Source organism: Indicator indicator, chromosome Z, assembly GCF_027791375.1.
Source record: "Indicator indicator isolate 239-I01 chromosome Z, UM_Iind_1.1, whole genome shotgun sequence".
Taxonomy (NCBI): domain Eukaryota; kingdom Metazoa; phylum Chordata; class Aves; order Piciformes; family Indicatoridae; genus Indicator; species Indicator indicator.
Genome location: NC_072053.1, coordinates 74,678,508 through 74,693,670, shown reverse-complemented (window position 1 = coordinate 74,693,670; position 15,163 = coordinate 74,678,508). Strand labels below are relative to the sequence as shown.

General features: G+C 43.5%; 1 protein-coding gene across 1 annotated transcript in view; it reads left to right on the top strand.

The window, feature by feature from the left end:
• The window catches only part of PALM2AKAP2 (PALM2 and AKAP2 fusion), a 232,959-nt gene extending 218,500 nt beyond the window's left edge, over window positions 1–14,459 (top strand). Inside the window, exons 11-13 of the mRNA XM_054397627.1 lie at window positions 4,535–4,713; window positions 8,158–8,196; window positions 14,344–14,459. Coding sequence (XP_054253602.1) covers window positions 4,535–4,713; window positions 8,158–8,196; window positions 14,344–14,436 — 311 coding nt within the window. The 3' untranslated portion in view covers window positions 14,437–14,459. The remainder of the gene's footprint in view (window positions 1–4,534; window positions 4,714–8,157; window positions 8,197–14,343) is intronic.
• Window positions 14,460–15,163: the final 704 nt, after the last annotated feature.

Genomic DNA, 15,163 nt, shown 5'->3' with positions numbered 1-15,163 from the left:
AAAGAGTGCTTGAATGTGGCCAAACAGAGCGTCATCCTGGATCTCGAAAACTGAAATGTGAACATTTCCTGTGCTGTTTTGCTGCAGCACCTGTTGTGCTTGGCAAGGCAGCTGCATAGCAAGTCAGTGGCTTTCTCTGTGGTGTGCAGGCAGTAAACTGTCACTCTGGGGCAGACCAGCTGTGGTTGTTGGCTGGTTCATTGAACGAGGATGGGTTTGTGACACAAGAGGATCCATCATACATTTGGTGGTGTAATTCCTGTGTTCCATTTATTAGGAGCACTTAGCCTAAGAAGAACGTGTGTCTGACTTCCTCTAGTGCCTAGCCTGAGGAATCCTATTCATCAAAGGAGGTGTGAAACTCACTACATGAGGGGTCTTGTTTCAGTGATGGCTTTTCTGTTGAAGAGAAACCCTTTGTGAATATTTGCTGTCTCAGGATGAGGCATGGGGAACTTCCCTCCAGAAAGGAAGGAGTGTCTTATCTTCTCCTTAGTGACAGCTGTCAGAGGTGCCACTTCAGCCTGAAAACCAATTTCCACCCTCATTTTTCACTAGTAAATACCTAGGAAACTTCTCAAGTTCAATCACAGCCTGAAGATACTTTTTGTACAGTGGGAGGAGAAACAGGAACTGTTGTGGGAAGGGGTTTTTAATATTTGTGGCCATTGCAAAATTTGGCCATGTACATGTAAAGAATAAAGATCAGGTGTGATACATATACATGAACATCTTTTTATAATGAGAATTTCGTGAAAGGCTGTAGTGTGAACATCTTTTTATAATGAGAATTTTGTGAAAGGCTGTAGCAGAAATTAAGTCTTTGAGTTTATGGGAGATACTATTCTCTTACTCCTTCATAAGCAGCAGTGTGGAAAAAAAAAACAAAGTTCATTCTCTTCAAGGATTCCATTCCTCTGGAGTGCTCATCACTTGTTCCCTGAACACCTCCAGGAATGCTTTAACAATATACAAACCCAGATCATTTGTTATGCCTTCCCTAGTGGTGAATGTGTATGAAATTAGAAGATCCTTGAGAGCTGGTTTGTTAATGTTTGTTTGGTTTTGTGTTTGCATGTTCATGTTGCTTACCCGGTACTCAAGCAGACCAAAGAAGCCTACCTTTCACCTGGCATGAAACAACTTATTTTGGCAGATGTCTTAAAAAATTGCATCTGCAAAATTGCTCTTACTTATATGAAGACCACATCTTCCTATCTACTTCGTACCCAAGTTAACACTGTATGATGGCCTTTGGTACTTGCAGGTTACTCAGTGGTAGCTCATGCCTTTGTCCCAGGGCCTCCCCTCCATCACTCTTTCTTGTTGATCATGCAGCAAGTCAGCTGAGCATCATTGCTCAGCTTGCAGTGAATGGACACCACTGAGGCTCCACAGAGTGAATAAGTCACTACCACAACTCTCCTTGCTCCCCAGAGCTGTGCAAAGATTTTTGTTAGCAGAAAACTGATTTGTCCCCAGCTCTTTGATATCTTTGGCTTCAAACAGAGGGACCAGGTGATGGCTTGCGGCCACTGGATTAGACACAGCAGCAATTGCCCCTTCCCTGAGGTTTTCCTTACCCTCCTCAGGGCTAAGAAAGAGCATTCTCCATAGGAGCAGCTCCTGCCTGCCCCAAATAGCACAAGAGGCCAGGAATTGTGAGAAATTAAAAGCTTCCTACTAGATCCATGAAATCAGAGAGTAGAGGAAACTATCACCAGACCTGAAGCTACAGAATGTATTTTGAAGTGCCTTCCAAAGAGGAGGAAAACCTAAGTGTGTAGGTGAAGATTTGGGATGTTAGACCCTGTGCTCAATATCTTGCAACAGTCCTAAAGGTGGCCTCAGGGAATTACCTTCCCCTAGAGTGGAAGACACTGCTGTTAACTACTGTTAACTTGCAAGTATGACCATCAGGATGCAGTTTTTGTTGGTATACCACAAGTGTGACACTGTTTCCATTTGAGTCAGAGAAACTCAACACAGAGTTGGGCAAGGACCTCCAGCAGTGTCTGTACATCAGGTGTGGGTGTGGAATTGTGGAATTAGAAAATGCCTATGTTCGTCGTGTCTCATGATGCTTTTATGCTGAGTGACTCTTCTGCTTTGTCTGGATTTTAAATCTACTAGAAGAGATTTAACCCAGCAATATTTCTAACACAGTCCACATCAGCAAACTGAATGAGAGCTCTATATCAGGTTCAGAGATTGTTTTTTTTCTGTGGTTGTCCTGAGCACCCTGCAGCCTCAGACACCCCAGTATCTAACCACAGCTTCACTGGTGGTTGCTTGCCTTTCTGACACTGTCAGCAGTGGTACCATCACTCTCTTCTACCTGCCTCCCTGTTCTCAAAAAAAATTTAGAAACTTGAAGAAAACACTGCTCTCTAAAAAGACTGTGGAATTCAAACATCTATACAGACAAAATGGCTGTATAAGCATAGTTGCTTGTGGATACAAACCATTAAGCCACTGTTTTGCTGTGGGCAAGTCTCCTTACTGCATTGACTTCTCTATTTATGAAAAAAGGGAACTGTGACACTGTTCCTGGTGACGCCACTCAGCATGAACACAACCATTGCAGAGCTGCTGTTACAATGGAGAATTGAATGGCCCTTTCATCCAGGGAGGATGGATCTGCTTGGAAGTATCCCCTTTATACATTTCAGATCCCCAAAGCCTACAGTTTGCATTGTTCTCCTTGGCAAGTGGAATGGAAGGTGCTCTTTCCAGGCACGAGGCCTGTCCATAGGTCTGAACACCCTAGGGGAAAGCAAAAGCTGGTCAGACATCTAACAATCATGATTCTTCCTGCGTTACTTGCATGTGTCCAAGGCAGTTAGTAAGCAGTATGAGAATGAAGTAATACAGCAAAATATCTGACCCTTTTTCAGGCCTTTTATTGTCAGCAGACTTTTGGACCCCCTAGACTGGCAAGGTGACAATTGTTCTTACTCTGCCCTGCTGAGCAGTCCAGACTGTCACAAGTGGGTGCAGCTCGGCAGCTCAGAACTGCTGTTGTCCTCTGCTTTGGCAATGTATCCTGTGGTTCTCTGGAGCTAGTGCTGGTGCAACCCAGAGTAACTGGGTCAGTAGAAACTCCCCTTCCCATTCCTGGCACAGTGATTTAAGGAGGATGAATTCACAGCCTCATCCAGGCACTGGCAAGCTTAAGCTAAGACTGTAATGAGAAACTAGTGAAGCTGGGGTTTTCCATGATGGTCAGAAATTAAACTAAGACTGGCAAGGGGATTTCTTGTAAAAGACCTCTGCAATGTTGACTCAGGTTTCACTTCTTCCTTCAAGAGTAAATCTTGCTGATTCCTACAGGAGGTTTCAAGGCTGCTCTCTAGTGGCTACCACTGTCATGATGTTTTTTGGAGGAGCAGGTAGGGTTTTCATTTTTCTCAGTAACAGGAAGTTTCATGAAAACCTGCACAATCCTTCTGATTATTTCCCTTATTTTCAAGAGTTTGGGGGTGGGGTTTTCCTTCTTTTATTTCTTTCCTATCCATTGAGCCACCATATTTCAAAGAACTGACATGCCATGGAAAAGGGATCCTGATTTTTATTCAGCATTGCTTACTGCTGTCATAGCTGAATGTTCCTGCACATTAATCCAATGCCAATAACCTACCACCATTATTCACATTCTTCCCACTTAGATGAGGTTAATTGGCACCTGGTGATGAGAAACACAGTCTGTCTTCCCCAGAGAAGTGTAGTCTGCCCACCCACAAGCTCTTCTGCAGGTCCTTGCAGTGGTCTCCTTGCTCTGGCCTGCTTTTTACCAACATTTTCAGCTGGCATCACTCTGCTTGGAACAGGCTTCCCTGGATGAAATGGGCTCATAGTGCAGCCTGACTTCTCCCTGACTATCCTGCCACCAGCAGACTGAAGGGCCCTGTCTAAGTCAGGGTGCATGGGAGACCTGCCACAGGTGTCCCTCCAAGAGCACACTCTGCAACTTGCAGGTAATACCAGGGACCAAATCAAAGCTTTTCAAGCTTACAAAGCAGATAAAAAGCACTGGAGAAAGAGGAAAAGTCATCAACACTTAACAAGATGCCTTCTCTGGATATCTCACATCTTGTCCTTCGCATACAGTGGTGACATCCTGGGTGTTGTATTGTCAGAGGCAGAAGAAAAATAATCTTGCAGTTTTTCAGAATCTTGCAAGCATTTCCAGATCACTGAAATGTGTCCTGTAGCAGAGAACAGGGTTTATTCAGCCAGACACTGCTATGAACAATAATGATGAGGTAAATTTGCATTGCAGCATTTGGTAACTTTTCTAGTTTGTTTGTTTTTTTTTAAATATATTTTTAGTGTTTTCATTTAGTGGATTTCAGGAAGAGGGAGAGTATTTCAAAAACCTTTGACCCTGATTTACCAAATTGTGTCACTGACTTCGTTCCAAAGGCTTTCTTCATTCAAAGAAAATGCTGAAAATGTTTCTAGTGTTGTCTTCTGGAAGTAATTTTTGAGTCCTTCAGCTTAGAGATGATCTTTCCTTTTCATGTCATTGCAGGGAAGATAGAGAAGATCAAACCTCCTCCATCCCCTACCACGGAAGGCCCTGTCTCGCAGTCTGACCCGCTGTCTGAGGAGCCTGCAGGAGCCCAGCGACCCAAGAACTTGATGCAGACCCTCATGGAGGATTATGAAACACACAAAACTAAGAGACGAGAAAGGATGGACGACAGCAGTGTAAGTGCAATTTTTGTTTCCACTTTTTGCTCTGTGATAGAGATCATGACTCACAAGAACCAACATTCAGACAACAAAAATACTTGTTTCCCTAGAATCTGCTCGGATAACCTTGCAAGTGTGTAAAGGTTTTAGCACATTGTAAGGGACCGGTGGAAAGGAAATGGAAGAGTGAGGGCCAGTGGAGAGGAAAACAGTGTCACTGCAAATATCAGAGGCAACTCAAATTTCATTTAATTAAGTCAATAGTAAGAAAAGTGGGTACCTGCCCTGCCACTGGCAGACTCTATTAATTCATACATCACCAAGATTCTTCAGTGGGTTATTTTAGTGACTTTTTGACCTTTGTGAATCAAACAGGTATTAAGTTCAAGTGGATAACTTCCTCAGGAAGCACCCTTTGCAAAACTGGATTGGAAATACCTCAAAAATTTAACTTGGATCTTTTGATGGATAGCGTGCTGTTTCCCCCTGGTTTTGTTGTCTTTCTCCTACGCAAACAGAAAGCAAAATTTCAGCTTGTGAAATGAATGCCTGTATTTCAGTCATTACTGTAGCAGAGTTTAACCCAATTAAGGTGTTTTTATTGGAGTCACTAATAAGAAGAGCTATGAAATGTTAAAATTCAGGTGCAGCCATTATATTCTCTATTTACCAACAGAGCACAAGGTGTTTCTTGTTCAGACTCATCATTATTGTGGGCAGTGAGTGCAGAAGGTAGTGACAACTAAGTCCAGTATAAAAATTCTTAAATGGGCACAGTGTTTGCTGAAGCAGCCACAGCCCTCCAGGTATTTCCCAGAGATATCAGAACAATGACTGCAGCACCAAGGAGCTCATGCTCCAAAGAAGCTGCTTTCTAGTAACGTTCATTAAAGATAGAATCTCATTAGGGGTGTAGGAGTAAGTGAAGGTTTGTAAAAGGAATACTGCACTAATCTGGCATCTTCTAATCATGACTATTGCACAGTAGCATAAGATACTTAGAAGGAATGCAATGTGGAGGGATCCTGTTACATTTCTACTGGTTAACTAAACCTTGGTAGAAGAGGTGACTCAAAGCACAAATAGGTTAATTTGACTACCAGAAACTTTATGGTCTCATTTTGTACTGAAGCCACTAAAAAGCAAGATCTCATCTTCCAACAGACTCCTGCTGGTCATACAGAAAGCCAATCCATGCAACAGGAACATGCCTTGTTCTGGTAGAGGCACCTCAAGGCCATGCATATCTTGGGAAGGAGCCACTGCCTGGTTTTCTTTCCTTCTCCAAAGCACCCAGTGAAATGCGATGGCTCCACCTGCTCCAGTGAGTGATGCTTTCTGGCATCACTGCAGAAAATCTCTTTCCCTGAAAGGTAGTCAGAGACTTGCAGGACACATGTCACACATGCACTTCTTTTGCAGAAGCTGGGAGGAACTTTATAATTATAAAGAGGGGTGTGGAACTCCCAGTGGTGCAAACCAGAACTGGTCCTTGGGAGTCCCATAGAAAGTGTCTGTCAGTCTAGTGGCCTGAAACCTCGGCACAGCTGCAGAAGCTGCTCTACTGAAGAGGTGACACTCAGCTGGTGTTCACCCTGAATTTTCCTCTGCTCCCATAAAGGGCAAGAGTGACTTAGCCAGCCCAGGAAGTGGTGGCTTGTGGCTGAAGTCCCACAACTAGTAATGGTCACATGCCATTTGCCATGCAGACTGTAGCACACAGAAGCCATGTAAGATGTCATTGCAACTCCCTCTGCTCCTCAGATGCTTGCAAAGCTGCACATCTGCTCCCTGGAAAGCAGGTTGGCCACAACTGCATAGTCTTTTCTGCAGTTTGAAGTAAACCCTGATGTCCTGACAGGAGCACAGGTCTGGGCAGTGTCTAACCAAAGAGGAGTGCTCTGCGTACCAGCTGAGCTGCTGGCTGCTGCTGCTGCAGCTGCCTGGGCACTGAACACCTGAAGATGCACTGTCAGAACACTGGTGCCAGTCAGACAACTTGTCAGATGGATCCTTTTCTGGAACGAATTGTCAAGGCTGCAGTGAATTTGCCAGGGCCCCAGAGCACAATGCAGCCCCACAGCATTGTGGTCTGTTGTAATTCTTCTTTTCTCCTCTCTAAGCCCATTGCGTAGAGCCAAACAAGATTCACATTCTGGCTGCTGCCTTCCCAAAATGCTATTAGAGGGCAGCATCCTGCAGAGACCAGCGAGAGCTTTCTCAGACCAGCACGAGTGTTTTGTTTCTCCTTCCTGCCTTTTTCTGCTCTCCTTTTGTAAACAAATCCTACCACTGACAGGGGAAAGATAATTCAAGTAAGAAGTGCTGCACTTGTACCACTGTTAGTTTGAGCTAATACTCTACGAGCCAGGCTAAGCAATAAGTCATTAAACAATAAACAGCTTTGATTTGTCATAAGAGTACCTTTGACCATGGGCTCAGGAAAAATATTTCTCTAACTAAGGAAGCAAAAGGAATCCTGTGGTTAAAAATAGAGAGAATCAAGGAATCCTAGAATAGTTTTGGTAGGAAAAGACCTTTAAAGCTGTTGAGTCCAACCATTATCTAACTCTACCAGGTTTGGTACTAAACCATGTCACTTAGTACCACATCTGTGCATATTTTAAACACCCATAGGGATGAAATGCAGCAGGGGAAGGAGCATAACTGACAACCAGAACAGCATCTGCCACTTGGAGCATTAAGTCCTGAGTGCTGAACACGGCTCAGCATTGCTCTTTGTGACTGAAGGAAACCAGAGACTTCCTCAGGTGCTGGGAGCAGTCAGGGTGCTGAATAGAGCCAGTGCTGCTGCAGGAGTAGAAGGCAGCATCTGTGGTCTCCTGCGTGGGATTGTGGAGAGGTTTGATGTCCGTGGAAACTCCCTGTTATGTGCTGAGCAAACCAGCTGTACTGACTCACAGAGCTTCAGGTTTTTTCCTACATTAGACACACCAAAAGGCTGGAAGGTGGTTTCAGTGGGACATCTACTCTGTCTCTGCTTTGAATGTCACTACCTTCTGTTATATGTCTGGCTTCAGTGGCTACTAGGTGGCCGCTCTGGCCAGAGTTTGCAGGTTTTGCCTTTCAGAAACAGGGCAAATCAAGCACATCTGCTCATGGAAGAACTTCACTGCTCAGGCAAGGGGGGCAGCTTCTTCCAAAGAGGATGTGTTATAGTAGAGGTTTCAACAGGTGAAAAAAAAAAAAAAAGAGAAAAAAGCAGCAGCAAGAAAACAGATCAAGCACTGGTGGTAAACAAGACTGAGACTGGCCAAGCAACGTCATTTAAAAAAACACCAAACTGACTTTTTTTTTTTTTTTAATATGACACCAGGTTGCTTGCAATCTTGTACTCTGAGGTGTGCCAGTTCTTGCAATTTCTGTATTTTGTTCTTGTTTCCTAGTTACAACATGCTTGTTCAATGTACTAATGCTGGTCTTTTCCCTTTCTACCAGTACACCTGTAAATTACTGTCTAGCAAGGTTACTTCTGAGGTACTTTTCAACTGCTTATTTGGTTTTGCTGCCTCTTGCATGATGATTCCAAGTGCATGTCACTGCAGTTTGCATTTTCACACTGTGTGCCAGTGCTGTTTCATATCAAAACTGAGGTGGAAATAGGTATGTGGGATATTTTTGTGGCCAGTTTTCTAACCCTTGGATTCTAGTAACAATTTCTGACATGAGAAGGGTTGTAATTAAAGGGATGGGAGCTGTTGCCCAGGGCTGGAGCATTCCTGAGGTGTGAAGTGAGAACTTCTCCTTAATCCCTGCTATCATTTAGCTGACAAAGCTAAACCTGAGATCCCAGCATCCTCAGGTGCTGAGTGAAACTGCTGTGGCTCTGCTTTGTCTCCAACTGCAATGTATTTAACACTATCAAAATCTTCAGTATTTTAAAAAAAATCTGCACACCAACCTTTCATCTGTGGAAGAAGCAAGTCAGATCCAAATGCATGGACTGTGTGGTAAATTTTGTCTACCTTTCCTTGTCATTGTCCTTGTCCTTGTCTGTTGTGATGTAATGACTGATCACAGTCCCACAGCTGTGGTTTTGAAACAGAAGAAACCCACACCTGCTAAAGGAAGGTATTTACAGTGACTTCTGGTGTTTCAGCAAGGCAGTAACTTGCACAATCCTTATCCCTACAAAGCTGAACTTCAACAAAGACAACAATTTAAAGAGCAGGGAGCTGATATTAACTACATTTTCCCAATGTTTATTCAGAACAAGGTGCTCAAAAATGTGTACATTTCAATTGCCTGTAATTTTCTGTGTAAATCTGGTCTTCTCTAAGAGGCACAGACAGATTCTGGTAAAGTCTGGCATTTGTTTCTCCAGCATCATGTTTTCTATAAACATGAACCCCTATTTTCTTATTATGGAACATATTTGACCAAGTCAGCTACATCAAAACTAGCATATGAACATTTTCTGTCCTGGAGAGTAAATCAAAGTCAAATGCATGCCTTTTCCTCGTCGTTAAATAATTGAGTGTGGGTTTTATCTCACTGATGCAAGCCCATGATTGATCTTTGTGTAGAGTATTTATAGAAAATTAATCAGTATAAAAGCAGTGTGCTTTCAGAGACCAGATTTTAAACACATGTTGGGCCTCTTCTGCCCTATAATAGCTGCACAATAATCTGTGTTATGATGTATGAATGGTAAGTAGTGATCAGAGCATTTAATGTGGTGTGAGGCCAGAAGCTCGGGTATAGTTTTTACATGCCCAGCCCCTGGCCTTCTGCTGGGAAGGATTACATGTCTGGTTTGTAAAATGATACTTGATCAAGGAGTAATGAGCTGAAATTGAATGTGCATAGATGGAAAAGGGGTTAGAGATGAAAAGGGTTGTAAGACATAGAGATTCTGTATGCACGTGAAGCCATGCCACCTGTCTAATCCCCAGTGCTAAACCTCAGACTGAAGAAGCTGTGTGGTTCTCACTGGGTTTCATCAGGTGAAACCAGACAGTTGTTTCAGAAGGAGCAGCAAGCCTGAAGACATAATGTCCCCTGACTCTCTGCGGGCCCCACAGCTGAGCAGTGTCTCCTGTCCTGTCCATAATCAGCTCCAGTGTGGGCAGGTGGCTGATTTTTTATCCCTGTCAGCAGCACTGGAGCTGACCCAGCTGTGCCCATGCTGGCTGGAAGCAGGGACTTCCACACCTGGAGGCTCTGCTCTGGGAAGCAGCAAACCCCCATCAAGATGCAGTAACTGCTGAGGCTGAATGAGGTGCAGCAAACCACAGCCTGCTTCGTTAGGTTGATGTGGTTTTTATTAACTCCAAATTCCTGCAGCCCATGTTAAAAGCACATCCATCTGCTGTTCTAATGAGACCACAGGTAACTAGGTGCCTGCGCATAGACAGGTTGGTTTTGTTCTCAAAGTCTTCTGCTTTTGTCCTTAAAATTACACATATCTACAAATGTGCAGGATGTTATCTGAGTCTGCCCAATATCAATCATGCTGTAGGAGATACTACAGTAAGGGGATATTTATACAAAATTAAAGGCTACTGCTGAGAATTCTTGTGTTACAAAACCAAAAACCAACAGAGTGGATTTGATGGCAGAGGGCACACAGTTCATGTTTTAGTACTGACCAGCATCAGTATAACACTGTTACTGTCCTTTTTTCAGGCAAGTCACCCAGCTCCTCACTGTGCTCACTATAGATCCAGTGTATTCAGTGAATAGCTTTAAGTAGGTATGGTAAAGAAAATAACTTCATACTGGAGAACCAGACGTTCTTTGTCCCTCAGTAGTTCCAGTTTTACATTAAAGAATTTAATTTATCATTCCTGAGCTGAAATGCTCATATCTGCAGGAGCAGGCAGCCTGTTCCCTGCCTTTGTGCTGCCTGTCTCTTTGTGCAGAGTATGCTCCATGGAGGTGTTCTGTGCAATGATTTTCCCACACCATACTGGTAAATTTTTGACATCCAGGCCTTCACATTCTCTGATTTCAGTGCTTTTAGTTCTTCCAGGTACAAATGAGAAGAATCAGTAAAATACTATACTTGATTCTACATCCATTTTGCTGCTGCTGTTCAATAAAAATTAGCCCATACTTGATAGAAGTCAATTTCATTCAGTGGTAGGGATAAATATGCTTTGGACTAAAGCCTGTTTGAATGTTATCTTTTATTCTCTTGTTACCAGTAAGAGAGCAATTATTGATATATCTGTTGGATATATCTCAGGGCAAGCTAGTCTCCCTCTTAGGATGGATAGATAAATAAACCCTACACAGGACTGGTATCAGTTTCTATTTATTTATTTATTTTCCAAAATACTAAAAAATATATTACACCTGGCAAGAGAAATCCTTCTGCAAATTTTAGCAAGAGCCATAACCACAAGATCACGTAACAATTTCTTGCAGGGAAGTGAAGAGCAGTTTTTGCAGTCTGACATACCTCTGTGCAACTGACATGCCTTTGTGTCTTGGTGCATTGGTCTTTCCTTCAAACCCACTTCTTTCCTCCAAATTCTTCCTCTTCTATTGCAGCTAGTAGTCAGATTGCCCCTCCAGAATTTGACATTTTGTGTAACTCTGCTTTTTTCACTGACCTGGCCTTACTATTGGGACGTAGCAGATGAGTTCTTCAGTCTAAGCTTGAATGAAACAGTTTCTTCGTGATATTTCTGATTTTTGGTATACATTTTCTCCTAAGACTTGTCTGCTTTGGGACATCCTGAACACCCAAGCCTGGCCCTGTCTGGGTTGCCCTGCTTGAACCCACTGAGCTGACATGGAGATCATCAGGGAGGACACTTGCAAAACATTGAGGTGGTGTCCTGTAATGTGGCCAAAATTCAGCATTTTACAGATGCCCAGAACAACCACAACAACAAAAGCGAAAGATTTTCCTTCCTGTAACTTTCTGGGAAGAGCCTCTGGGTGCTGGGCTCTTGATGGGTCTACAGGCAGACCAGATATCTGCCAAGAATATTTTAAAATGGAGATTGTTTTCTATTTTAGGCAAGCAGCTTCCTGGGTTGTGAATTCAATGCTCCATTGAGGAGTCCCAATTCTCCACTCACTCATTCCAGTTGCATGCTATAATTACCCCATTGTTTCCTCTGGCAAGTGTAAAACTGACACAGCCTAGTAAAAATGAGGGTTATTTTAGGTCAGATATTCTTCCCAGTAGATTAGAAGAATAATTCTGAAGTAACTATTCAAAAGGACCTTTAACTTACTAGTTTCTGCTCTCCTATTTAGAGGGTTGGTTTGTCAATACTACACAAGGTATCAGTACTTGTTTTCCTGGAGCAGCTAAGGCCACATTCAATGCCTTCATAGTATCTCTGATACAACTCTGGAAACAGTCTTCCTTGGAGCAACCAGCAACATTTTCAGAAGTAGGCAAGCTTCTGGGCACGGTTGCAGACGGGATAAATGGAAGAAATCCGGTTGCCATGTTTTAAGACAAAGAGGATCTGACTGATCCAGAGCAGAAATCATTAAAGCTTAAGGGTCCTGGCTGTTGGAAATCATCACCTGAGACCACCACAACGTTGTGATTTCCAGCAAGGAAGAGACTAACTGTTGTAAATTATGTAAAATATAGGTGTTGTTTTGTTTTGTTTTAATGCCAACCCTGGAGCAGCCACTGCTTTTTCTTATTTTAAGAAGCTAATAAGATGAAGCCTTGATACCTAGTCCCAGTTTTATTTCTTCTCTGTTGTTTGGGTTGAGTTAACTTCCCACGTTTTAGCCACTCAAAATCCTCAACATACAGTTCAAATCACTGGTCCTCATCCCTGCAGCAGGAGTAGCTCCACTGCAGTGCTTACAAGCTGATGACTGGGAATCTTTTGCTGATTTGAGGGGGGGTGTGGTTTTGGGGTTTTTTTCTTGGATTTTTTTTTTTGGGGTGGTTGTGGGGAGGTTTTTTGGGGGGGGTGCGGTGGTTTATTTTGGTTTGGTTTTGGGTTTTAGGTTTTGGGGGGAGAGTTGTTGAATTTTTGTTTTGTTTTGTGTTTTTGTTGTGTTGGTTTGCTTTATTTGGTTTTGGGGTTTTGGGTGGTTTTCTTGATGAATTGTAAGATTTGTGAGCACATTTGCCCTCTGCTGGGTAAAGTAGGAACTGCTCAGCCCTGCTCCCTCTTGGGCGATTGCTCTGCGAAAAGCAGGGGCCTGATTTGGGCAAAATTTCATAAAAAACCCTCCACTGGACCTGGGCCAGGTTTGTGCCAGGAAGCAGCTGGACCTTTAGCTCAAAATTCTCTCTCTTGGCTGGATTTTGCCTTTAGTTCTTTGGCTTGTTCACAGTCCTAGTCAAAAGGAACTAGGAGACGAAAGAATATATAATAAAGCTGGCAAAAGTCCACCCTACCTTCAGCTCTTGAATGGAAGATTTGGTCTCAGCATAAATTCAGAAGTGTGTTCTCATGTCCATAAGCAAAGTCATGGCCTGTAGTTTCAGCTGATGAGTCAGAGCTGATTTCCCTATATTGCCTGCACAAGAGCCCCTCGTACCTGTCTACTTTGCCAACCACATCTTGTCATAAGCCAAAGGAAGAGTTTCTTTACTCTTACATTATTTGGGTTTTTTGGGGGTTTGTTTTGTTTTGTTTTTTTAACTGACTGTTTAAACATTTCAAAATTAAGTTTTCTTCTCTGGGAAGGCAGTTTTAAAACACACTGAAGGCAGTGGATTTTTGGCAGCTTTGTAGTTTGATCATGGAGCTGCTCTTCAGCATTGGTCAGAAAATAGCATTGCCATGTGCTTCTGTAAGAAGGCTTTAGACCCTTTCATGTCAGACTCTGCTGAGAGGGAAATGCTCACTGCCATGCATTATTTGCCAAGGAGTGCATCAGCTGCACATCACAGTAACACCTTTTGGTTTCATATGATTTTTTTTTTCCATCTGGCTAAAACACATATTAAAGCTGTTTCTTACTTTGGTTGATTTGTTCTGTGTGTGCATGCATATGTATAATACATACACAGTGTGTGTGCTTTTATATGTGTGTATGAAAAGGATATCAAGGCCTATCTTTTACCAGACCCTACAGGCTGTGCAGGTTCTCCTTTTCCATATGCACAGAGTGATTTTTCACTCCAAGAGCATATTGATCACAGTGCACAGGCTTTCTTATTGGCAAGCCAAAGACCATGAGAAGATGCAGGGGCAGCTGCCTAGCTCTTCCTGTGGGTGTAAACTGGTGAAATAAGAGGCAGACTGCTTTCCAGGCTGCATGTGCAGCCTCTGGACAAAGCTGATGGGTGGTCACTGACTTCTGGAACTGAAACTGTGCAGCTACCTCTGGGAAGAGGACTAAAACTCTGTCCCTTGCCTTCACAGGAAGGAATAGGGCAAGGTGCAGCTGGGCTGGTAAGAGGCATCTGGTGCTCCCCTGAAGTGACCTAGATGCTGCCAGACAATTCCCACCACTTCTGTCCTTCCCTGGTGTGGCTTTGCTCTTGTGTGCCATCTCCTTCACCTTCACATCAGCAAGTGCCTCATCGCATGAATCCTTCCAGTTTCCACGAGTGGGAGCCCTGCAGGAAGGACTGGCCCAGCTGGTCCCTGCCTGCCTGGGTGTGCAGTGTGGGGCATCCCAGCACAGGGGGCCACAGGCAGCTGAGTGATGTGCTGTGTTTTCCTTTTCTCTCTTGACCAGGTCCTCGAGGCAACCAGGGTGAACCGCAGAAAGAGTGCTCTGGCGCTTCGTTGGGAAGCCGGAATTTATGCCAACCAGGAGGAGGACGAATAACCACGCTGCAGCGTGAAGACAGTGACCAGACACACTGAAACCAAAAAAAGAAAAAAAAGAAAAAAAAAAAAAAGAAAGAAAGGAAGAAAAGAAAAGAAAAGAAAAAAATACTCAAAAGAAAACCCCACTATGAAAGCAGCAGTGTTTTAGTCCAATATTTATTAAATACACAACAAACTCAATGATGCACATAGACACAGAAATAATCCAGCTCCTGGCAATCCTAAAGCAACAAAAAATTCCCATCTAGAAAATACTCCCTTCTCCTTCCCTCCATCCCCTTTCTGAAATAATGCAGTGGGGAGGGTGTAGGGGATGGGAGCCTCTGGGGATGGGACAAGAGAGTAGCTGTCCCCGTGACCGGAGAGGCTGCAGACGCGTGGCAGGAGGTCAGCATGGAGGAACCTACAGCCAGGGTTCGCTGTCGTACTTCCCGCTGATTGAATTGAAAGTCCTGCCTCATCCCGGGGTCACAAATCCCCCCAGCAACTTCTACCAGAAGTTTCCAGACTCACCTCCCACAGCCTCTGCATCAAGACCACTGGCATTACTTCAGCATACTCCTATCCAGCCACAAAACACAGTGATATTGCCCTCTGTTGCTATTTCTTTGAGGAGACTGCAGGGTTGGGATTGAGATTGGGGTGGTTTGGGTTTTTTTTTCCTGGGGGTGATTTGGTTCTGCTCCCCTTTCTAGTAATTTATCTGTTTAAAAATTAAAAATAAT